General features: G+C 56.0%; 1 protein-coding gene across 3 annotated transcripts in view; it reads left to right on the top strand.

Annotated features, from left to right (window-relative positions):
• Positions 1-20,677, top strand: part of LOC148818832 (uncharacterized) — a 29,359-nt gene extending 8,682 nt beyond the window's left edge. For 2 of the 3 annotated variants that reach the window (XM_088935554.1, XM_088935555.1), the window contains 9 exons: positions 92-3,469; positions 3,617-3,724; positions 16,010-16,128; positions 16,550-16,718; positions 16,805-16,970; positions 17,583-17,719; positions 17,794-17,927; positions 18,039-18,120; positions 18,604-20,677. In XM_088935554.1, coding sequence (XP_088791680.1) covers positions 92-3,469; positions 3,617-3,724; positions 16,010-16,128; positions 16,550-16,718; positions 16,805-16,970; positions 17,583-17,719; positions 17,794-17,927; positions 18,039-18,117 — 4,290 coding nt within the window. In that variant the 3' untranslated portion in view covers positions 18,118-18,120; positions 18,604-20,677. The remainder of the gene's footprint in view (positions 1-91; positions 3,470-3,616; positions 3,725-16,009; positions 16,129-16,549; positions 16,719-16,804; positions 16,971-17,582; positions 17,720-17,793; positions 17,928-18,038; positions 18,121-18,603) is intronic. The other variant, XM_088935556.1, reaches the window with a different exon arrangement.
• Positions 20,678-23,955: the final 3,278 nt, after the last annotated feature.

Below are 23,955 nucleotides of genomic sequence, written 5' to 3'. Positions count from 1 at the left end.
CCCCCTCCTTCCCCAGGCTCTTGCTCTGCGCTAGGACGATCGCAGGCCATCTCGCTCGCTCACTCTGTCCGCCTCTGTCTGCGCCCCACAGGTGGATGACCTGTCCCCCTCGCCCCTGGGGGACCCCGAGAGGGGATGGAAAGGAGAGGAGGGGACCGTGGCCGAGGGGGGTGCCCACGAGCCCTGCGCCCTCGCCGCCCTGCCCGCTGTCACGACACCGCGGAGGAGGGAAGACGAGGACGAGGAGAAGGTGACGGAAGGGCGGCGGGAGTCCGACGATGGTGGGGCCCCGAGCCCGAGTTGCCCCTCGTCCCCAGGCGTTCTGACCGTCCGCGCCTCCCTGTTCGATAACGTGGTGGAGAGGCACACCGTGGGCGAGGCGCGCCCGCTCGCCGAGGGAGGAAGAGGAGCAGAGCATGCCCAGCGGAGCCAGTCTGTCCGTTACGGAGCGCCGGCCCAGGACGGGGCACGGCAGAGGGGCATCCTGGCCACGGCTTCATTCCGGGAAACCCCCACCTTCACCACGGCCGTGGTCCCGGGGCCGCTGGCAGCGCTGACGAAGGTGGAGCACGTGTACGACGCTGTCGGCGCCGTGGGGGAGAGGAGGGCGGTGAGCGAGGAGCTGCCCGCGGCCCAGCACGAAGATAGAGCCCTGACCCTGCGCTCACGGAGGGCCGGCTCCGGAGAGCCAGCCACCCCGCCTGCGCAGGGCAGCAGGTGCCTCCGGGTGGGCGCCTTGCAGAAGTGGCGGACAGACGCCCCCCTGCAGGCGGGGGGTGTCCAGTCCTCTCCAGATTCCCCCGCAGCAGAGTGGCACAGCAGACGGGCACCAGGAGTCCCAGCAGAGCTGGAAAAGAAGGAGGGGGAATTGGAGAAAGAGAGGGAAGGTGAGCTGGAGCGAGAGAGGCAGAGGCAGTTGAAACAGGAGCAGGAGAGGCAGAGGCAGCTGGAGCAGGAGCAGGAGCAAGAGAGGCAGAGGCAGTTGGAGCAAGAGAGGCAGAAGCAGTTGGAACAGGAGCGAGAGAGGCAGAGGCAGCTGGAGCAGGAGCAAGAGAGGCAGAAGCAGTTGGAACAGGAGCGAGAGAGGCAGAGGCAGCTGGAGCAGGAGCAAGAGAGGCAGAGGCAGCTGGAGTTAGACCGAGAGAGGCAGAAGCAGTTGGAGATAGCACAGGAGAGGCAGAGGCAGTTGGAGCAGGAGAGGCAGAGGCAGCTGGAGTTAGAGCGAGAGAGGCAGAGGCAGTTGGAGATAGCACAGGAGAGGCAGAGGCAGTTGGAGCAGGAGCGAGAGAGGCAGAGGCAGCTGGAGCAGGAGAGGTGGAGGCAGCTGGAGTTAGAGCGAGAGAGGCAGAAGCAGTTGGAGATAGCACAGGAGAGGCAGCGGCAGCTGGAGCAGGAGCGAGAGAGGCAGAGGCAGAGGCAGTTGGAGCAGGAGAGGCAGAGGCAGCTGGAGCAGGAGCGAGAGAGGCAGAGGCAGCTGCAGTTAGAGCAAGAGAGGCAGTTGGAACAGGCGTTAGAGAGGCAGAGGCAGCTGGAGCAGGAGCGAGAGAGGCAGAGGCAGCTGGAGTTAGAGCAGGAGAGGCAGAGGCAGCTGGAGCAGGAGCGAGAGAGGCAGAGGCAGCTGGAGTTAGAGCAGGAGAGGCAGAGGCAGCTGGAGTTAGAGCAGGAGAGGCAGAGGCAGCTGGAGCAGGAGCAGGAGCAAGAGAGGCAGAAGCAGTTGGAGATAGCACAGGAGAGGCAGAGGCAGTTGGAGCAGGAGCGGGAGAGGCAGAGGCAGTTGGAGCAGGAGCGAGAGAGGCAGAAGCAGCTGGAGTTAGAGCAAGAGAGGCAGTTGGAACAGGCGTTAGAGAGGCAGAGGCAGCTGGAGTTAGACCGAGAGAGGCAGAAGCAGTTGGAGATAGCACAGGAGAGGCAGAGGCAGTTGGAGCAGGAGAGGCAGAGGCAGCTGGAGTTAGAGCGAGAGAGGCAGAGGCAGCTGGAGTTAGAGCGAGAGAGGCAGAGGCAGTTGGAGTTAGAGCAAGAGAGGCAGTTGGAACAGGTGTTAGAGAGGCAGAGGCAGCTGGAGCAGGAGAGGCAGAAGCAGTTGGAACAGGAGTTAGAGAGGCAGAGGCAGTTGGAGCAAGAGAGACAGAGGCAGATGGAGATAGCACAGGAGAGGCAGAGGCAGCTGGAGCAGGAGAGGCAGAGGCAGAGGCAGCTGGAGTTAGAGCGAGAGAGGCAGAAGCATTTGGAACAGGAGTTAGAGAGGCAGAGGCAGTTGGAGCGAGAGAGGCAGAGGCAGCTGGAGTTAGATGGGCAGAGGGAGTTGCAGTGGGAGAGGCAGAGACAGTTGGAATTAGAGTGGGAGAAGCAGAAGGAGTTACAGAAGGAGAGACAGGGCAATCCCACAATTACCACCACGATTGAACAAGGAAAAAGAGGTGAAGGAGAGCCCAGAGCAATGTACTTCGCCCTGACTGGCCAGACCAAGGATAGCCCTCCAGAGGTCCCGAAGAGCGTGACCAGTAGTGCAGGGATAGAGGTGCTCTACGATGATTTTTCTGTGAAGCAGCGTCAGTGGAGCATACCGAGGTTCTCCTTGCCCAGGAGCCCCTCTCTGGAGGCAGCCTTTGGAAAGGCCGAAGAGACAGTGCAGGACCAGGCGCACGCTCCGAGGCAACAGGAAGAGGACGAGTCGGAGGGTCCTGGGCGGGCTGTGCTCAAACCCAGTATGCTGGACCTGAACTCCCCCACTATCAGAGAGCAGAAGGACAGGAGCCCCAGGTGGGAAACACCCGCCCCCAAAGCAGGGGAGTCATACAGGCTGCCGGTATTGGACGTTGACTCCTTCCGGGGCAGCTCTGAAGGGGGACCCCAGCTCCTAGCTTCTAGCAGGAGATTCTGCAACCCTGAATCTCCCCACCACCAGCCTATTCAGGAGGTCTTGCCTGTTGCTGATATTCAGAAACCAGGAGGGCACAAACACCAGGAAGAAGGCTCTCTCAAACCTGGAACATACTCGATGGATCTGGACCCTAAAACATCCAGGCGACACATACTGGGGGCCTCCAACACTCCCCAAGAAGCCCTGATCACTGAGAATCCTCCACAGCAGTCTGGCATCACAGAACCCATATCGTCTCCCTCACAGAAGGCATTCTGGGAGACTGGAGGGAGGGAGGGGTCAGGATCCCGAGGAAGAGGAGCAGAGGAGCTTCCCGACCACTGGGGCACTGCACCATGGCCTTCTGTACTGGATCAGAAACAGAGCCAGAACTTGGCCCAGTTTCCAGAGCCTCTCTCTCAGAGTTCAGCAGCCTCAGTGCCTCAGGACTGGAAAAAGGGGGCAGATCAGAGAGGTTCCTCTCTCCTGCCCCCACTGCAACCCGAATCCCAGAGACAGGGGGACACTTTGGATTCCTGGAGTCTCCACCAGCGCCCCCTGGCCGGTGTGGAGCCCAGTGCCGAGCGCAGCACGCAGCCACACAGAAGGGTGAGTATTGAACTTCCATGAGCTTCAGTAGTGAGCACAGGCAGTTTCTGTATTGACGGCACCCGTCTGCCAGGAGCTGCCTGCTTGTCTGATAACAAGTCTGTGGACAGGCAGCCCACTGAATCAAAGCGCTTCCCTCTGCTTTAGGATTCGGCGCAGGCGAAGCCGGGCATCGTGTCGCGGAAGCCAGCGCCTCCGGAGAGCCCCCTGGAGGGGCCCTTGGCGAGGGCGAGGAGCCGCAGCCGGCACAAGGAGGTGAGTCACGGCTCTCGCAGTGACGGCACAGCTCCTCTGCAGGAGGATCTTTCCGGCAGATTTCAGATTTAACTTATTTTGAGCAAATTGACATAAGCCTTTTGGAATTACAGCCATATTATACAAGCACTGCTCTCAGCTTCACCACTGCGATCTGGACAAGCGCCTTGCAGCCAGTCCAGCCTGAAATGCGAGCGTGCCGGGTGTGGGCTGTCAGGAATGCCGTTCCCGTCTGCTGGAATCTGACCCGCCTCCTGGGTTTGAGCTGCTGCCATTACCCCTCTCCACCAGCAGGGGCGGTGTGGTGCCCAGTGACTACTCTAGGTGCAGTGAGGGTGTCAGTGGTGCGGCCGCTGTGCTGAGAGTGGGAGTGCAGCAGGCCGGGTCAGGGAGGGGTTTGCGTGAGTAAAGCAGATGGTATTCAAGCCCGTCCTGCCTCTCTGACATGGCTCAGTAGGCAGGAGTACATATATCCTGTATCGGATATTTCACCGAGTAACCAAGTGTAAGATGTGGGCTCTTGTCAAGACCCCTATGTTTTGGTACGCATATCCCTGCAGGACGTTGTAAAGAACCGCCTGATTTTAACAGCTCTGACCTGCTCTGAACACACGAGTTGCACAGCTCCAGCAGTGTTTCCTGCTTGGCCCCAAGTCCTGGACAGGTTCTGCAGGTGTGTGGAATTCAAGTGCTCCTGCCCCTCCCCTGGCCTGTGTCCTCTGCCTGCAGCATGACGTGTATCCAGCTCGGTACTCTGCCCCTTGCTATCTAACTCGGGGTGGCTTCTGCTTTAGGGATGGGGGTACCCCCAGTCTGTGGGGGAGTAGCAATGCAGACACTGTCCTGAAAGACTGTTGCTCGCCTGTCGTCCATCTCTCCTGTTTTCCTCCGAGATCTTCCCCTGTATCGGGTGGGTGTGTAAGCAGCGAATTCTGCTTCCGTTCTGCCCGGTTCTGCAGTCTCCGGGCTTGTTAGTGCCAGCTGCAGCGGTTTGCAGAACCTGGGGATTTACTGTTTTTGAGTCTTTCCTGCCACCTTGTGGCCCTTCTGCGGTATTACAGGCAGTCAGAAAATCTCCCCTGATTTTCCAGTGTTTGTGTTTCCTGTTCACGGGAGCTGGTGATGTCTGTGTGTTAATCTGGAGTCTGCCTGCCATTCCGAGCACAAAGTCAGAGTTTTGCTGGCGGGATCACTGAAGCAGGGAATTGACAGGCGGCCATTCAGACATCATCGCGCTTGCCTGGTCGCCCAGCAGCTCCGTCAGTCTGACATGTCCAGTTGCTGCTTTAGGGAGCCCAAAGTTTAGGCCTCAACCACCTGGCTCAGTAGCCTGTTCCAGGCTCTCACAACTCTTTGTGTAAAGAGGTTTCCTGCTCTCTGTCACAAATGAGTCAATCTTGTTTTCTAATCGGTGTTTGAATGTAATTTGCCACGTGGCTGCCCAGTGCCCAGTCCAGGATGGGTCAGGTCTCTGGAACACTCCCGCCTCTCTTTCCCTTTGCTCCTCCCCCTGTTTTTGTACCGACTCGGATCCGACAGGACAGGAGGTGTGGGCTAGGTGTCCTCGCCTATACACCTGCCTCCTCCTTATATAGGGGTCTGCTTCAGATGGGACTGGTGGCGGTCGGGGAATGGGGCCCCCAGTGCTGTTCCAGGAGCAAAGATGTATTTATTCAACCCCCCCGAAACTAAAGCTGTCTGCAGACACCCCTCCCTCACTTCCTGCGCAGAACCAGTCCTTCTGTGTGACTGTAATTGCAGAGTCAGATTGTGGTAGGAAGTCGGCAATCCAGCTCGGAGCAGATCGCCAGGGGAAGTTACCGTCGTGGTGGTAACCCAGACCTGTCTGCCGGCAGGGAGGCACCAGTCTGAGAGCCGTCGACCCCCCCTGCCCCCCGTCCTCCCTCCCCCACTGCAGGGTGCAAATTCAGAACCAACGGCGCTTTATTGACACGACTGTATTATACAGTGGCCCCGTGGTCAGCTGGGACCCGTGCAAACACATTGGTTAAATTGCTCTGTCTTCCAAATCCACAGCAGGAGTCAGTGTGTGTGTGGTCTCAGCTCAGAGGAAGCCTGTGCGTGTTTGAGTCAGATCACTAAATTATACATGTCTGCGCTGCTGGCGCGCGTCAGAGGCGACCTCTCTCTTGCTCTGGGGGCTGGACTGTGTACTGAGGAAGCTGCGAGCTCAAAGGGAAGGCAGGAAAGTTTGGGACTTGTTTCGCTCGCGTCTGTGAGGAGAGATGGAGTATTATTACTGCCCTGGCTGTCTGAAAGCTCTGCAGCTGCTGTGGGTGAGTGGAGAGATCAGTGTCCTGTCTGTCTGTCAAACACCGAGAGAGGGGAGGGAGAGGAAGGCTTCATCCCTTCATGAGTATTGATCTCGGCTCGGCTGTTGGTTCGGTGTTGATGTTGTGACAGTTCTGCAAGTCTCTGTGAGGGTTAGGGTGCTGGTCAGACAGCCAGAGAACATGTAGCAGCTCATTCCTACTCCTGTCTCTCTATTAAAACTCACTCACGTGCTTCAGACTTTACCTGAGAAATGGGGAAGGCATCTGAGGAGAGAGGGAGAGAGGGTGAGGGAAGAAAAGGGGCAGTGGTGAGGGGTGAGAGGTCAGGGGTTGAAGTGTGAGGGAGAGAGAAAGGTGAGAGGTCAGGGGTAATACAATGGGCAAACACGGGCGCCACAGAAATTTTAAACTCCACAGCCTGTTTATATTCGTGTGTTTTTATTTTCTGGGTATTGATTTCTGGTGTCACTTCATTTGCGAGCAGCTGGCTGGGCTCAGGTGACGGGCAAGAGGAGCCTGTTAACCGGCATGTGGCTCATTGACCCCAGGATCGCGTCCGGCTGTTTTCTGACACGGTAGCGTCTTCACCCACGTGGCTGGGCAGCTCGTCCCAGACTCCCACAGCAGGACTGCTGGCTGTCCAGTCTGGTGGAGATCAGGACAGAGCCGCAGACAGGAGCCAACCCGCACAGGGATCAGAACCCTCCTCTTCCTCACTCTTCCAGCTCGGGGACGCCTGTGTGTCCTGAGTGGGAGCTGTAGGCCAGCCCGACGGCTCTGTGTCCTGAGTGGGAGCTGTAGGCCAGCCCGACGGCTCTGTGTCCTGAGTGGGAGCTGTAGGCCAGCCCGACGGCTCTGTGTCCTGAGTGGGAGCTGTAGGCCAGCCCGCGGCTCTGTGTCCTGAGTGGGAGCTGTAGGCCAGCCCGCGGCTCTGTGTCCTGAGTGGGAGCTGTAGGCCAGCCCGCGGCTCTGTGTCCTGAGTGGGAGCTGTAGGCCAGCCTGTGGCTCTGTGTCCTGAGTGGGAGCTGGCAGCTACCCAGGTGAAAGAGTGAGGTGCTGACAGACAGAGCAGCACAGGTTGTGTTTCTTGTGTTGAACTAATTAGTGACCTCATTTCAGGCCTGGGGGGGGCTGGCCCGTGTGTGTGGAAGTGATACGCCTCTCTGAGCTCTGCCGGTCTTTTTTCGGCAGCCCTGCGGTCAAGCTGCTTCCTGCCTCTGCTGCAGCTTGCACACACGCACAGTGGTATGTGCCATAGCTGACCTTGTCTGTGTTGCGCAGGGCCTGATGCAAACGTGTGTGTGCAGGTTTGTGCACTGTCAGTCAGGATACTGTAAAACAGGAAGTCACAACTGCTTGTCTTAAATCTGCTAGACAGGTTTCCCTAGATTTTCTGTTGCTTGGCAACAGGAGGTAGGGAAGTCACCCAGCTCCCACCTGCTCTTGGCTCTGCTTTTGTTGGAGCTGCTCCTGCTCTCCATGTTGCTGCTGCTGCTGCTGCTGCTGCTGCTGCTGCTGCTGCTCTGTGTTGCTGCTGTTTCTGTTGTTGCTGCTGCTGCTGCTCTCTGGGCTGCTGCTGTTGCCAGCCTGGTCTCTCTGCAGGCAGCTTGACCAGCAGGGGGCATCAGGTGCACTTGTGTGCTGGGCCCCTGGAGCTCAATATGAGCTGTCGTGTGTGCAGGAGATACTCCGCTGTCCATGAGGAGTGTAGTTGAGCTGGTTGTACCTTGCTCTCGACCAGGTGTTTGGACGGGGCTCTAGCACTGACACCTCAAGGTGTGTCCTAGGTAGTACTGGGGTGTCAGGTGAGTGTTTCTTAGCCTTCTCAAGCTTTATTTGAGGGTTTCAGGATTTCAGGTCACTGGAGCCGTCTGCACCCTCACAGCAGGTCTGTCGAGCTGCACCTCTGCCTTTAGTATTAATCATGGTGATAATGAGCTGTTTTTGACAGTGGCAGGCGTCCTTCTGCGGCTGTTTACATGAACAGGGGGTCCTCAGTCTTTTCTAGTCTAGAGACCGTACACCAGCACAAGATCCTGCTGCTGGCTCTCTCTCCCCCCCCTCACTCTTCCTCTCTCCCCCCCTCTCACTCTTCCTCTCTCCCCCCCCCCCCACTCTTCCTCTCTCCCCCCCCCCACTCTTCCTCTCTCCCCCTCTCTCACTCTCCCTCTCACTCCCTTCCCCTCTCCCTCTCACTCCCTCTCCTTGTCTCTCTCAGTCTTTTGCACTCCCTTTCTCTCCCTCCCTCACTCTCTCCCTCTTTGTCTCTCTCCCTCCCTCCCTCTCTCTGCTCCTTCTGCTCTAACTTGTGTGTTTCACTTGGGAAATGCCTGTAATTGTTTTTTTTCCTGAAAATGGGATTCAGGAGAATGCTGATCCAGAAAAATGAAGGGAGTGAAAGAGACCAGGAACAGATGACAAACCGGGAGAGAGATGAGCAGAGTAAAACCCCGACCTGCCTGCTCTGTGTTTTGTTTAACAAAGTGTGTGATGCAGTGCAGTGACCTCCAGCTGCAGCAGGGCCAGGCTGGCCTGCAGGGATGTGTGTAACTGTGTGTGTAGTGAGGTGAACAGTGGAGTGTAGGGCAGTGGTGTGTCTGACACACACAGGCACTCCCTCTCTGCTGTGTGACCCACATGCACACACACTAGAGCTCTCTCTCCCAGCTCTGAGGAAACAGCCCAGGACTGTAAGCACATAGGGCCTGACTGAGCTCCCTAATTCCTCCGTATCACCTGCCCCCTCCCCCCTCCCCCCCCCACCTCGCTGGAGGGTTGGTACAGTCACAGCTTGAGGACGGAGAGAGACAGATGCACCTCCAGGCTCTCTCTTCCTCTCTCCTGCTCTCCTCCCCCTCTCTCTATCTGCTGGCGCTCGGCTCTGATATCCCGCTCGAGCAGAGAGCAGGAACAATACAGGAATCCGCTCTCTCCTCTGCAGTGCGGAGGCCAGCGGCGCTCTCCTTCCTCTCCGAGCCTGTGTGCAGGAAGGGCAGGATCCCTGCCTGCTTCCGAGGCCGGCTCCTCCCCTCTGCCTCCCTCCCCCAGGACTGTAGCGCGGGGAGCAGCCCGACGCAGCGCTCTCTGTACCTGCCTGTACCTGTGAGAGGGACAAACTTCTGCCGCTTCGTGCTCTAGTCCGGCTGCTCGGCTTTTTCTACAGAGCTGCTTTCTTCTCCGTCTGGCACAACCTGCTGAATGGGACTCCTGCTCTGCTGTCGTTCTGCTCCCTCTCTCTCGGGCGCTGCGAAGGGGACTGGAGCCTGGGTCTGATCCAGAGGAGCTGTGCGTCCCCGTCTCTGGCGTGTTTAACTGGCACCAGGATGGATCTAGGATGATTCTCTCTTGGATTTGATTATGTATCCAGTAGGAAAACGCCGCTGGACTTATAAGGAATAACTATTTGGAGTGGAGCCTCAGTCATGGCGCTGTTCTGCGCTCTCGAACCCGGGACCCGCCCCACCGCGGGGACACTCTTCAGGCCCGTGCCAGGATCGCTTTGCGCTGCTCCGTTTCCCTGCTGCGTGGTAACGTCCCGGTCAGTGTCTGCTCCCTGAAGACCAGCGAACGGGCCAGGAGCAGTCCAGCCTTATTGAATGTGTGGAGCTACTGTAAGCCTGAGCTCGTAGCCAGATACATTTTTGACATCTTCAGTGTATTTTTAGACATGCTTGCTGTTGACGACTGATTGTTTCCTGGGCTCTCAGCCGTCTGCTGCTGCTGCTGTTCGTGGCTGTTCCGGGCTGTGGGAGGCGAGGTGTTCAGTGATCTCTCTCTCGGGCCTGCTGGGTATTGCCCTCCCAGGCCTCCGGGATTCCGGCAGGACCAGAAGCAGTAATTAGCACCCTAGAAGGAAGGAAGGAAGGAAAGAGCTGGGGAGCAGTGAGTACGAGAGGAATCTGTTACCTCAACTGCCTGGGTTTCTCATCCGTCACCGTGGACAGTGTTGAGTGCTAAGCCTTGCCCTGGCGCTGCGGGCTCTCTGTCAGGAGTGCTCCTGACATGACCAGCTATATAGGAGATTGCAGACAGAGACAGGAGCGCAGCCCAGCTTAAGGAGGGAGACGGGGGAGAGACAGAGCCCAGGGACTGCTGCTGTTTCAAAAACCGTTCCAGCAGGATTCAGGAATCCTGGGAGGTGGTGTTAGGCTCTGGAGCGATCCCAGTGCGGTTCTGAAGAGGCTCCCCGGTGAATTCCAGGAAAACTCTCACTGAGGGGATCCGGGGTTTGCCTGAGCTGACGAGGTGTAGCTGTCTGCTGGCACTGATGGTCTGACCTGAGAGTTCTGCTGCTCTAAGCTGGGCCTTTGTGCTGCTGAAGACTCGACCCGGACCTGACCCAGCTCGCTGCCGCCGGGCGCCATGGACTACCTGGGCGACAAGCTGGCGGTGGCACAGACGCAGATGTCGCAGTGGGTGGGAACGGTCCGCCGCTCGCTGCACGGCGCCATCAGCCTGGTCTCCACGGCGATGGTCCCCGAGCGGGGAGCCGCGGGCGAGCGCTCGTCCTTCAAGCGTGCAGCGTCCCTGCGCAGCTTCGCGTCTCGCAGCCGCGAGTCCATCCGCAGGTTCTCCCTGCGCAGCCAGCAGCGCCTGTCGCTACGGAAACGCCACGCCAACCCCGACTCCCCCCTTGAAGTAAGAGTGCGACCCCTCGTCTGTCTGCTTGTCTCCGTCCTCTCTGTTTCACTGCTGTGCTCCTGCCCAAACACAGCAGTTTCTTGCACGTTTTCTATCTTGATTTTCTTAAATTACTCCAGTGTCATTTCCTTAAAGATACATGCTAAAGTGTTCTTTTGCAGGCAGAATGGAGATTTAGTGCAATTGCTTAGTAGGACTGTGAGTTCTTATTAGCAATACTCAATGGGGACAGGATCACCCCAAAATTCACTCATTCCTAGCAGATTGTTTTCTGTGTGGACCGTGGATGATAGAGGCCATACTGGTTTGCACTGGGATTGCTCTAAAAACTCCTAGTAGGTTATTGGTCAGGGATCATCTTGCTTCCTGTCAGCTGCCCACGTGGTGTTGGTGGTGGGATCTTGGTTGCTTTACTAGTCATTACTTTCAGTGCAGCATTTTAAAAGATAAAAACCCAACTGTGGAAAACAGCTGTGAGCATGCATAGTGCACAAAACAAATTTTATATAACAGTAGTGTGAATACAGGACGACTTGCTTTAAGATAGAAGATTGCCATTCTGTGTGTGCTGGCAGGGGATGCTACAGAGAACCAGTTAATCACGAGCAGAGAGGCGTCAGGGGGAGGGAGAGGAATCTGGGGGGCTAGGGTACTGTCCAGTGGATCCGAGTGATGTTTCGATATAGGTGAGGGAACAGTTTTAGCACTGGCCCAGCTCCCACACACTCCCTGCTCCGGACTCCGGATGCACTGATAGCGCCACTGCAGCATGCAGAATTGTGTAACACTCATGCCTGTGACTCATATCTGCAGGCCCTTCCCTGTTCATTCTCAGGATTAGACTTTGAAATCTGCCACTTTCTTCAATTTCTCCTGGCTTTCTGGGGGGACATCATTACTTCCTCAAAGGCAGTAGGCTTGAAACAGTTGTGTCTCTATAGCGCTCTGAGAGAGGCTGTCGACAAGGATCATGAGGAAAATGTGGAGAGGGCAGCTCATGGAAATGCTTTGGTCTGGAGCTGTGCTGCTCTGCGCTGGGCCGAGATGGGAATGGATAATTCAGTTCAAATTTTACTTTCTGCTGTTGTTTCCCTTTTCTCCTGTAAAGGCCATGTAAAGGAGGAAACAGGAGAAAAGTAAAGGTCTGAATTTCTAATCAAACGTAAATAAGAGGGTCTCTGGGAGCTGCACATGTCCTTGGGTGAGAGTGTCATGGGGGGAGGAGGATATTGAAGCAGCCTGTAGTGCATCTGTGCTGTGAGGGAGGATGGGAGAGAGGAGAGCAGGGTGGAAGAGGGGGAGGAGAGGGAAAGAAAGTAGCGGGGGAGGACAGAGGAGCTGCTGCCAGGTTGCTATGAGGAGCAGAGCAGTGGCTGGACGGGAACAGGCTGTCTGCCCTTGGGGGCCCCAGGGTGCAGCGCTAAGCGTAGCGCCGCTGACAGGCTCTGCGCTGAGCCCCCAGATTACCTCACAGGCTGCAGTGATGCCGTCGCCTGGAAGTGACTGATGCAGCTTCAGTGGATCATGACATCACCAGCCTTCCATTCTGGGTGCTTAATGCATTGCTGCCACATCCCAGCATACCCCTAACAGAGCACCAGCTCCCTTGACTGGGCACTGTGGGCCGATCCATCTGGTTTTGCCTGTGTTCTTTCTGAACGTTTGGGGTCAGGCAGGGGTGTGCATGTCTGTCCTGTGTCTGTATGAGGAGGGCTGCTGACTCTGAGTCCGGGGTCGGCCCTAATCCATCAGGATCCAGGAACATGGAAACATGCAGGTGAAGCAAAGGCCTGGGAAGATTGAGAAGGGGTGGTAGGGTCCTGTGGGCTCACAGAAGACTCCAAGGGACACTTTCTTATAAAGCTGAGGGCAGGAGGAACTTTGAGATATCAACAGGCCATGTGGTTATAGCAGGCGTGAATATGTCGCAGATACACAGGTGCTTTCGTGTGGAAAGATTTGTGGATGTGCTATAATGCAAACATATACTATGGGATTCCTCTGTCCTCCTGGTGGAAGAGGTGGGATAGCAGAAAATCAAGAGTCAATACTGTTCGTAGTAATGGTGATAAACACTCACAGGAGTCTGCTTCTTTTTCTGGAATGAGAAACCACAGTGGGGCAGTGAAGTCTCGAATCCCTCTTGCAGTCTTGCAGGGCACAGCCTGCAGAACGCCTGTGCTGTACGCAGCTGGGATGTGTTTTTGTGATCCTCTGAGATGAGGACCTGTGTTTGAAGCTGTGTTTTGCAGCAAGGCTGGAGGGTGGCTCTGAGTCTCGCCCCGCTGTGAGTGAACAGTAGGGCATTACCTACTGCTGTGAGGAATGCTGTCCTGCCCACACTGTCAGCAGCACCTCTGTCTTATCTAGCAGCTTTTTCCTTCCTCTCTGCCTTTTCATTACATCTCAGTGTGCTGTTTTCCTTGTAAAAGCAGAATCGTTCCCAGGCAAGTGAAGGAATATCTTCTGGTGTTGTTTCCCACTGCAGCTCTGCGCTGGGGCAGCGTGTGGGACGGCCAGGCTGTGTACAAGTAGGGAATGGCTTAGGCTGCCTGTGGTGGGTGAGACTTGTAGCTCAGCCTTTGCCACTCTGTCTTCCCTGTGCCTCGCTGAGCTCTCTGATGATGAGTGCCTCCTCAGAGCTGAGGAAGTCTAGAGTAGAGCAGGGTGTCCCTGACACACGCATGAGGGCTCCTGCAAATTAGACTTAATGGTTTCCCAGAACAGAAGAGTTTCCTGCTCCTCACTCTTTCTTCTGCATCTCACCGTCATGCAGAAGAGTGTGTTTGTGGGTGTTGTAGGGCTGTGTGGAAATACTGTACAGGGTCGGGGGTGCCCCAGGGCTGTGGGGCTGCAGGCAGCTCCTGTCGGCTGTGTCGGTCTCTCCTGTGAGTTACCTCGGAGGTGTGTGTGGAGGGGGGCTGTGGAATGTGAAGGCTGAGTCTCAGCTTGTTGCTGCTTTCTGCTGCCTCTCTCCTTGCTCTCCCCTCTCTCTCCATTCATCCGCTCATTGTTCACTCCACTTCCTCAGCAGCACGCCCAGCCCGCCACGGCGCTGTGGCTGCACAGCGAGCGGGTCTGCCCAGATCTCCCTCATATATCCCCTGCTCTGCCTTGCCCTCCGGCGTTCTGCACAGAAGGGAAATATTTGGTTGCCTGGTTACCTGGGTGCCGTGGAGACAGAGCGCAGCGTGTGTGTGTGACTTCATTCGGCAGCACTGCAGAGGCGCGCTGGAGCGCAGTGGCTGATGGGATGCTTTGAGACATGCAAAGAATCTGTCCTTCCCCCCCTCTTTCCTTCCCTTCTCTCTCTCACTCTGCTGTTTGTTTTCTGTCCTGCTAGGGACTCTGCAGGGAAGCTCTGCAATGAGGGTCATGAATTTTCACACTAGCACCCAGCAACACACCCTTCTCTTCCTCTATCCCTCCTGTCTCAGCTCCCCCCAGGCCTTTCCTGCCCCCCACTCTTCCTCCCTTGGGCTGGCTGGTCGGCTGGCCGGCCTCTTCCAGGAGAGGCTGGGCTGTGGGGGAGAGGAGCTGTGTGTCTCTGGAGGGGGTCGGGGCTGCAGTTTCAGATGCCCCAAACACGCTGATGTGAACAGGAAGACTCCCCACTGGAGCGCAGCTGTGCGGAGATCCTGCTCCGCGAGGACGAGTGTGTGAACGAGAGTTACACTGCACTTTCTTCGAGTGCGGACAGCAGTGCCAGGGCCTGGAGCCCGGGCAGGGGCCAGGGGCCGGGGGACAGGAGAGGAGAGGAGTGCTGCCCCTCCCCTGTGCAAGAGAGCTGTCTGCACAACAGGGCGTCACACTCCGCTGAAGATCGCGGGGAGCAGATCACACAAACCGAGGGCTGTGGACTCTTTTCTGTGGGGTTATTGTTTCCGCATCTTGCAGAGCGATCAGACTCCTCATTGTTTGCCACAGCCACTGTGTGCCAGGCTCATTAAAATGCCCATGCTTCAGCGGGCACATTGCATGCCAGTGACCAGAACCTGGCGACAGGGGCCAGGCGACAGTCCTCGTGGTCTGTGGCGTGTTTGATGCAGTAGTGTCCCTCTGACGCTGTCAGAGTGATTTCCCTAAACCCCCAGACTAATCATTGCAATCTCTGTCAGTCAGTCCATCCACCCAACTCTCTAGCCTCTATAGCTTGATAGACACACCGCCCAGACTCACACCGCCCAACCACACACCGCGCAACCACACACCTCCCAGACTCACACCGCGCAACCACACACCGCGCAACCACACACCGCCCAGACTCACACCGCGCAACCACACACCGCCCAGACTCACACCGCCCAGACTCACAGTGCGCAACCACACACCGCCCAGACTCACAGTGCGCAACCACACACCGACCAGACTCACACCGCCCAGACTCACAGTGCGCAACCACACACCGCCCAACCACAAACCGCCCAACCACATACCTCCCAGACTCACAGTGCGCAACCACACACCGCCCAACCACACACCGCCCAACCACACACCGCCCAGACTCACACCGCCCAGACTCACACCGCCCAGACTCACACCGCGCAACTACACACCGCCCAACTACACACCGCCCAACTACACACCGCCCAACCACACACCTCCCAGACTCACACCGCGCAACTACACACCGCGCAACTACACACCGCGCAGACACATACCGCCCAACCACATACCGCCCAGACTCACACCGCGCAACTACACACCGCGCAACTACACACCGCAAAGACGCACACCGCCCAACCACATACCGCCCAACCACATACCGCCCAGACTCACAGTGCGCAACCGCACACCGCGCAGACTCACACCGCCCAGACTCACAGTGCGCAACCACACACCCCCCAGACGCACACCGCCCAACCACACACTGCCCAGACTCGCACTGCGCAACCACACACCGCCCAGACTCACCCAGCCCAGACTCGCACTGCGCAACCCAACACCGCACAACTACACACCGTCCAGACTCGCACTCAGCCCAGACTCGCACTGCGCAACCACACACCACCCGTAATAATCACAGTGTACAGGTACACGCTGCGCAGACGCACTTAGTAATCACAGTGTACAGGCACACGCTGCGCAGACGCACTTAGTAATCACAGTGTACAGGCACACGCTGCGCAGACGCACTTAGTAATCACAGTGTACAGGTACACGCTGCGCAGACGCACTTAGTAATCACAGTGTACAGGTACACGCTGCGCAGACGCACTTAGTAATCGCAGTGTACAGGTACACGCTGCGCAGATCCACTTAGTAATCACAGTGTACAGGTACACGCTGTGCAGACGCACTGCAGCTCAGGAACTCTCTGACACTGACGCTGGCTCTTTCTGTCTCTCAGGAGCAGCTGAAGCAGTGTGTCAGCAGGGCACCGGAGGAGGGCAAGGACACGGACACTCTAGTGCCAGAGACGGACAGTCAGTACGGGACCTGGGACACCGGCCTGCGAACCGAGGACAGGTGAGCTCGTACCACTCGTCTCCTGAGACTCCAGAGAGCCCAAGAGCACCAGGAGACATCCTTTCTCATTTTAACATTATTTCAGGGAAGTAGTTCTAAACCAGATGGAGCTCTTGTAGGGATAAACTCTTTCTGTGAAAAACGGTGAGGTTTGACTTCCCTGCTGTGCAGCTGTCTGGCCACTGCCTAACTTGGACTGAGGGGCAGTGCTGCCCTCTGGTGTCCAGGGGCTGGAACAGCGCCTGCCGGGGATCCGAGTGCAGTGAAGCCCAGAGCTCAGAGTCCTAGCCTGTCTCTGTTTTGCCTCTTGTAGGATTGTTGAAGTCAGGCTGCCAAAGCACAGCAGTCTGGTTTGTCTCCATGTTTTACTGGGCGCTGCCAGAAACTTGTTTAACGGTGTGTTTCAATGCTCTTTCCCCAGCCTCACCCCCGCCTCCCCCACAGCTGACAGCGGCCTGAGTGCATCGCTGCGGAGACACACACCCTCCTCCCCCCTTGACCTCGCGACCCCCAGCGACCCTGACGTCACTGACGGCCTCTCTCTGTCCCTCAGCACTCCAGGCGAGCAGGAAGAGCTCTCGTTCCCCGAGGTCAGTCTCTCTCTCGCCTCTGTCTGTCCTCCCACTGCTGCCTCCTGTCCTGCCTCACTGTCGCTCTCACCCCTGGTCTTCCTCAGCCGGCTGCCTCTCTCCTGGACTGCAGTGCCATGAAGGCTCGCGCTCAGCTCAGCAGGAAGAGCCGCCGCTCCCTGCCCTCGCGCCCGGCACGCCGCTGTCCCCTGCCAGCTGGGGCCGAGCGCCTCGGCCCGCTGCCCGAGGACTGGCTCTACAGGGACTCCACAGGTATGAGGAAGAATAATCCCCTTCTCTAGTGCTCTTCTGGACTCTCACTGACAGCTCTTTACAGTAATGGGGGAATCCCACTACCGCCACCAGTGTGCAGCCCCACCCAGTCCACTCCCCACACACCAGGTCTCGGTGGGGAGGAGAGCAGAGTGATGGACCCAGTTCAGAGATGGGGATTATTAGGAGGCCATGATTGGTAAGGACCAATGGGAAATGGGGCCAGGACACTGGGGTAACACCCCTACTTTTTTCGAGAAAGACCCTGGGATTTTAAATGACCACAGAGATTCAGGACCTCGTTTTTTTGTCTCATCAGAAGGACGGCGCCTGTTTACATTATAGTGTCCCTGTCACTATACTGGGGCATTAGGACCCACACAGACAGCAGGGTGAGCGCCCCCTGCTGGCCCCACTAACACCTCTTCCAGCAACAGGCTTAGCTTTCCCAGGAGTCTCCATCCAGGTACTGATCACACTGCTGAGCTTCAGTGGGCTGCTGGTGGTGAGTTTCAGTGTGATATGGCTGCTGGCTATATCAACTAGGTGGCGCTGCTCCGCAAGACGTCTATGCCTCACGGTAACTGCTCCACCATCACACTTCCTCCTCAGAGCACAAGCCGGACCCCCCACAGGAGGACTCGGATGCGGAGGACCCAGTGAACGCAGACCGGCGCGTGGAGCGCTCTCCTGCCCTCCAGCCCCAGAGGGTCCCCCTCTTCCCTGGGATGGACCCCTCCGCCCTTAAGGTTAGGCTCCGCCTGGGTCCTGCAGTGCCCCTCGCCCCCTGAGCCTCGCTCACCTCTGCGCCTCTGCCCCTCAGGCCCAGCTGAGGAAGAGGACGGACTCGGATAGCCAGGCCGACGCCCCCTCCCCGACCCAGCTCTCCCGCTCTCCAAAGTCGCCCTTTGTCCCCGGAACCCGAGTGCGGCCCCCTTCAGGCAGGAAGGAAAACGGGTACGACCCAGGGAGAGTGCGTTTGTGTCCATGTCCATCTGCTTGTTGTCCTGGTTTGGGTCCGGTCAGAATCCGGGTCCTGCATGTGACTGACATCCAGTCTCTCTGCAGGTCAGAGGAGTCGTCCCCCCAGTGGCTGAAGGAGCTGAAGTCAAAGAAGCGGCTCAGTCAGTACGACAATGATGCCTAGCGGGTGAGTGGCCCTGCATCCAACAGAGCCTGCCTCCCCTGCCTCCTCTGCCTCTCCTGTCTCCTCTTTCTCACCCTCTTCCCCTGCCTCTCCTGCCTCCTCTTTCTCACCCTCTTCCCCTGCCTCCCCCACCCCCCGTCTCTCCTGCCTCACCCCAGCTCGGCTCCGATTCAGTATGAGCCCTGAGCCCTGCAGGCCGGAAGCGAACCTTGACAGGCTCAGCAGCACGAGTCAGCATTCTGTCAGCAGCTCATGGATGAGTCAGCGCCTTCACCAGTTTTTGATGAAGCCTTCAAAGGACTTGTATTAATCACGACATAACAATGACCCCATTTAAACTGATGCAGTCACAATAGGATTTCAGCACTTTGTGGATTTCATAAATGTCATGCGGACAGCTGCCTGGGTGGTGTTCGTGGATAGCAAAAGGAGCCTGTGGCTTAATTAACGCCAATTATTTTCAGTTTTATTGAATTTGTCTTGCAGGTGGCCTTAATGTGGAGCACAGGAGGAAGAAGCCTTAACTTTTGGACCTGGATATGACCTGTGTGTTCTGCTGCTGCTGATGCGACTCCTCACTTCCTGCCTGGGTCGCGAAGTGCATGGTGCCTTCTTGGAGAAAAAAATCTATATATATATATTTTTGTGTTCAAACGGGCTGAAAAAACTTGCTGCTGCTTATTGTTCTTACAGGCAGTTGTTAGAGAGATTTTAACAAAGAGCCACTTTACCCTCAGACACCTCAAGGATGGAGAGCAAGCAGAAGATGAGCTCACAGGGGAACCAATTCTTTCCTGTCCCTGTTGCACTTCAGGAAGGGTTAAACTGCCGGATCAAGGAGCTCCAAGCTTAAAAGTGCTTCTCTTAAGGTAGAAGGAAATAAAAGCAACTCAGAAGACCAGCGAAGAAAATGGATGTAGTTTTTTTATCATTATCATTTTAAAATTTTATAGATCAGTTTTGGAAGGGGATCATATTGTATCTTTTTTTAGTGTTTTTTATCATTGCGTCCTTCAGGTCCTGAGCCTTGTGTTGCCATAGAATGGGGACAGAACTAATCTCTTCTTTTTTCTTTTTACAATTCATAAATCTTAGAAAGAACAAAACAGTGTTGAAAGAACAAATACATAGCTATATATGATCTATATCGACAGTAATAACGACAGTAATGATTATAAGACAGGTAAAGGTTCTGATTTTCCTACAGTACCTGCCTCCTGCCTGTGTTGCCCACTGCTTTTAGGGGCGCCCCTGCTCAATGGGAGTCATTCGCTCCTAAACTCAAAGCAGAGTTCCCACACTTCCTGAAAAAACAAGAGAAAACAATTCCCTAACGGTGCAATTCCCGGGACAGGCCTTCTTCATCCATCTGAATAATTCGGTTTGGTCAAAATAAGTACAATGTCAGCTGAGTGTTTTAATTGTTTTCCCACTCCTGAAACAAGTCTCATTAATTAGTGAAAATGAAATTAATGAAAATTAATGAAAGGTCACTCGAGTCATCTCAAGCTCCAGGAGCGGCTGTTCTGTCGTCTGGCGAGTTGTTCTGCTCTGTCCCAGAGGAAGTGTGGGAATCCTGGGAGAAAGCACAGGTCTAGAAGGCATCGTTAGTGTTCGTCAGGCCCTGCTCCTGCTCTGACCGTGTCTGTACAAGTTGAGCTGCAGGTCTGAGCGAGAGAGCTGACACACGAGCAGGGGACTGCACTGCAGGCCGCGGGGCAGGGAGGATCTGCAGGGCCAATGAAAATATAAGAATTGAAATAAGCTTTCACTCTGAATTCGAACAAACATAACAGCAATAATCTGGTGATATTTTGTCTCTCTGTGCACAGAGACCTTACGTGAACATGTTTTTCCTTTTGTAAGTGCTGTTGGTGATGAGGCGGGGCAGGGAGACAAGGAGGTGTGTTCCTCAATTTGTCCAGACAGGCAACAATGTTCAGAAATAACAGTTCTCTTTGTGCAAAGGTTCCCAGGCTGACTGTGGGAACTACTTTTTCACTGTGATCAGTAGTTAATGTGTTCAGTGAACATCATGGAAGAAGGCCTCACAGTCCGTGTGTGACCACGCTGCTTTTCACAGCAGAGGCTCTCTGTGCTGGGAGCTACTGAGTCTGTCTTTGGCTCAAAGCAAGTCTCTGAGCCCAGGCCCTGCAGTTATCCAGGCGCTGGCTCTGCTGTTTCTGCATGTGTACAGCCCTTCTCTTACATCACAGGTCTGCAGCCAATCAGGTGGTGCTTCTCTCTGTAGCCCTGCCCTCCTCCTTAGTGGCTCTTTGAAATCCTGCCTCCCAGCAGGTGACTGTGGGTCGATGTTGGAATCATGATCAAATTGAATCTGATTGTAATTTTTATTTTTTAGTTTCCTTTGGCAGTGTATTTTAACACATTTATTCAAGAAACTGATTTATTTTTTATTTCTCTGTGTTCTGATGTTAGGGGTTCTATTAACTATCTTGGGGTCAATCTTTCTCTTTTCTGTAAACTGCAGTCCTGTTTTGCACTCTGGGTCTGTGCCAGTGGTGTCAGAATGTGGGCGTGTTAATAAAGTGGATATCGGACACCCCGACTCTGCATCTCTGACACTGAAAGCCAGGAGAGAGAGTGTGAGGCAGGCGGAGAGTGAGAGGAGCAGAGTGAGAGGAGGAGAGTGATGGGAGCAGTGTGAGAAGGGTGGAGAGTGATGGGAGCAGTGTGAGAAGGGTGGAGAGTGAGAGGAGGAGAGTGAGGGGAGCAGTGTGAGAAGGGTGGAGAGTGAGAGGAGGAGAGTGAGGGGAGCAGTGTGAGAAGGGTGGTGAGTGAGAGGAGGAGAGTGAGAGGAGCAGTGTGAGAAGGGTGGAGAGTGAGAGGAGCAGTGTGAGGCAGGTGGAGAGTGAGAGGAGTAGTGTGAGAAGCGCGGAGTGAGAGGAGAAGGGTAGAGAGTGAGAGGAGTGGTGTGAGAAGGGAGCAGAGTGAGAGGAGGAGAGTGATAGCAGCAGTGTGAGAAGGGTAGAGAGTGAGAGGAGGTGAGAGGCAGGTGGCGAATGAGAGGAGCAGTGTGAGAAGGGTAGAGAGTGAGAGGAGCAGTGTGAGGAGGAGAGTGATGGGAGCAGTGTGAGGCAGGTGGAGAGTGAGGAGCAGTGTGAGGCAAGTGGAGAGTGAGAGGAGTAGTGTGAGAAGCGTGGAGTGAGAGGAGCAGTGTGAGAAGGGTAGAGAGTGAGAGGAGGTGAGAGGCGGCTGGAGAGTGAGAGGAGCAGTGTGAGAAGGGAGCAGAATGAGAGGAGCAGTGTGAGAAGGGAGCAGAGTGAGAGGAGCATTGTGAGAGGAGGAGAGTGATAGGAGCAGTGTGAGAAGGGTAGAGAGTGAGAGGAGCAGTGTTAGAAGGGTAGAGTGAGGCAGGTGGAGAGTGAGAGGAGCAGTGTGAGAAGGGTAGAGAGTGAGAGGAGCGGTGTGAGAAGGGTAGAGTGAGGCAGGTGGAGAGTAAGAGGAGCAGTGTGAGAAGGGTAGAGAGTAAGAGGAGGTGAGAGGTGGCTGGAGAGTGAGAGGAGCAGTGTGAGGCAGGTGGAGAGTGAGGAGTAGTGTGAGAAGCGTGGAGTGAGAGGAGAAGGGTAGAGAGTGAGAGGAGCAGTGTGAAAAGGGTGGAGTGAGGAGAAGGGTAGAGAGTGAGAGGAGCAGTGTGAGAAGGGTGCAGAGTGAGAGGAGGTGAGAGGTGGCTGGAGAGTGAGAGGAGGAGAGTGATAGGAGGAGTGTGAGAAGGGTAGAGAGTGAGAGGAGGAGAGTGATGGGAGCAGTGTGAGAAGGGTGGAGAGTGAGAGGAGGAGAGTGATGGGAGCAGTGTGAGGCGGGTGGAGAGTGAGAGGAGTAGTGTGAGAAGGGTAGAGAGTGAGGAGCGGTGTGAGAAGGGAGCAGAGTGAGAGGAGCATTGTGAGAGGAGGAGAGTGATAGGAGCAGTGTGAGAAGGGTAGAGAGTGAGAGGAGCAGTGTTAGAAGGGTAGAGTGAGGCAGGTGGAGAGTGAGAGGAGCAGTGTGAGAAGGGTAGAGAGTGAGAGGAGCAGTGTTAGAAGGGTAGAGTGAGGCAGGTAGAGAGTGAGAGGAGCAGTGTGAGAAGGGTGCAGAGTGAGAGGAGGTGAGAGGTGGCTGGAGAGAGGAGCAGTGTGAGAGGAGGAGAGTGATGGGAGCAGTGTGAGGCAGGTGGAGAGTGAGAGGAGTAGTGTGAGAAGCGTGGAGTGAGAGGAGAAGGGTAGAGAGAGGAGTAGTGTGAAAAGGGTGGAGTGAGGAGAAGGGTAGAGAGTGAGAGGAGCAGTGTGAGAAGGGTGCAGAGTGAGAGGAGGTGAGAGGCGGCTGGAGAGTGAGAGGAGCAGTGTGAGAAGGGAGCAGTGTGAGAAGGATAGAGAGTGAGGAGGTGAGAGGCAGGTGGCGAATGAGAGGAGCAGTGTGAAGGGTAGAGAGTGAGAGGAGCAGTGTGAGAAGGGTAGAGAGTGAGAGGAGCAGTGTTAGAAGGGTAGAGTGAGGCAGGTGGAGAGTGAGAGGAGCAGTGTGAGAAGGGTGCAGAGTGAGAGGAGGTGAGAGGTGGCTGGAGAGAGAGGAGCAGTGTGAGAGGAGGAGAGTGATGGGAGCAGTGTGAGGCAGGTGGAGAGTGAGAGGAGTAGTGTGAGAAGCGTGGAGTGAGAGGAGAAGGGTGAGAAGGGTAGAGAGGAGTAGTGTGAAAAGGGTGGAGTGAGGAGAAGGGTAGAGAGTGAGAGGAGCAGTGTGAGAAGGGTGCAGAGTGAGAGGAGGTGAGAGGCGGCTGGAGAGTGAGAGGAGAAGTGTGAGAAGGGAGCAGTGTGAGAGGAGGAGAGTGATGGGAGCAGTGTGAGAAGGGTAGAGAGTGAGGAGGTGAGAGGCAGGTGGCGAATGAGAGGAGCAGTGTGAGAAGGGTGGAGAGTGAGAGGAGCAGTGTGAGAAGGGTAGAGAGTGAGGCAGGTGAAGAGTGAGAGGAGCAGTGTGAGAAGGGTGGAGAGTGAGAGGAGTAGTGTGAGAAGGGTAGAGAGTGAGAGGCAGGTGGAGAGTGAGAGGAGCAGTGTGAAAGGGTAGAGAGTGAGAGGAGCAGTGTGAGAAGGGTGGAGTGAGAGGAGAAGGGTAGAGAGTGAGAGGAGCAGTGTGAGAAGGGTGGAGTGAGAGGAGAAGGGTAGAGAGTGAGAGGAGCAGTGTGAGAAGGGTGGAGTGAGAGGAGAAGGGTAGAGAGTGAGAGGAGCAGAGTGATAGGAGAAGGGTAGAGGGTGAGAGGCAGGTGGTGAATGAGAGGAGCAATGTGAGAGGAGGAGCAGTGTGAGGCAGGTAGCGAATGAGGGGAGCAGTGTGAGAAGGGTGGAGAGTGAGAGGAGCAGTGTGAGGCAGGTGGAGAGTGAGAGGAGCAGTGTGAGAAGGGCAGAGAGTGAGAGGCAGGTGGAGAGTGAGCGGAGCAGTGTGAGAAGGGTAGAGAGTGAGAGGAGGTGAGAGGCAGGTGGAGAGTGAGAGGAGCAGTGGGAGATGACAGAGTGAGAGGAGGTGAGAGGCGATGTTGTTGGCAGGGCTGTGCATTAGCTGACTGTGCTGTTGCTCAATCCCTGCTTGGCACAGGTGCCAGTGTTCTGTCCGCTGGGCTGGGCATCGTGCCCTGCCTCGCTATTGAGAGCCACTCTCACGGACACAATGCGGGAGGCAGACTTGCTGCATCAACAGCTGGGCTTTTCTGCTGCTCTGGCCAGAAATAACCCATAAATACCCCCGCCTGCCCACGCCGAGAGACAGAGCAGCCTGGAGCCAGAGCGCAGGAGCACAGCCGAGACCAGAGACCAGGTACAGAGGCTCTCCCTGCAGGACTGCAGCCTTCTCTTCATC

The sequence above is a fragment of the Atractosteus spatula genome, chromosome 17 (assembly GCF_055471065.1).
Source record: "Atractosteus spatula isolate fAtrSpa1 chromosome 17, fAtrSpa1.hap1, whole genome shotgun sequence".
Taxonomy (NCBI): Eukaryota; Metazoa; Chordata; class Actinopteri; order Semionotiformes; family Lepisosteidae; genus Atractosteus; species Atractosteus spatula.
This window is presented reverse-complemented; position numbering and strand designations above follow the sequence as displayed.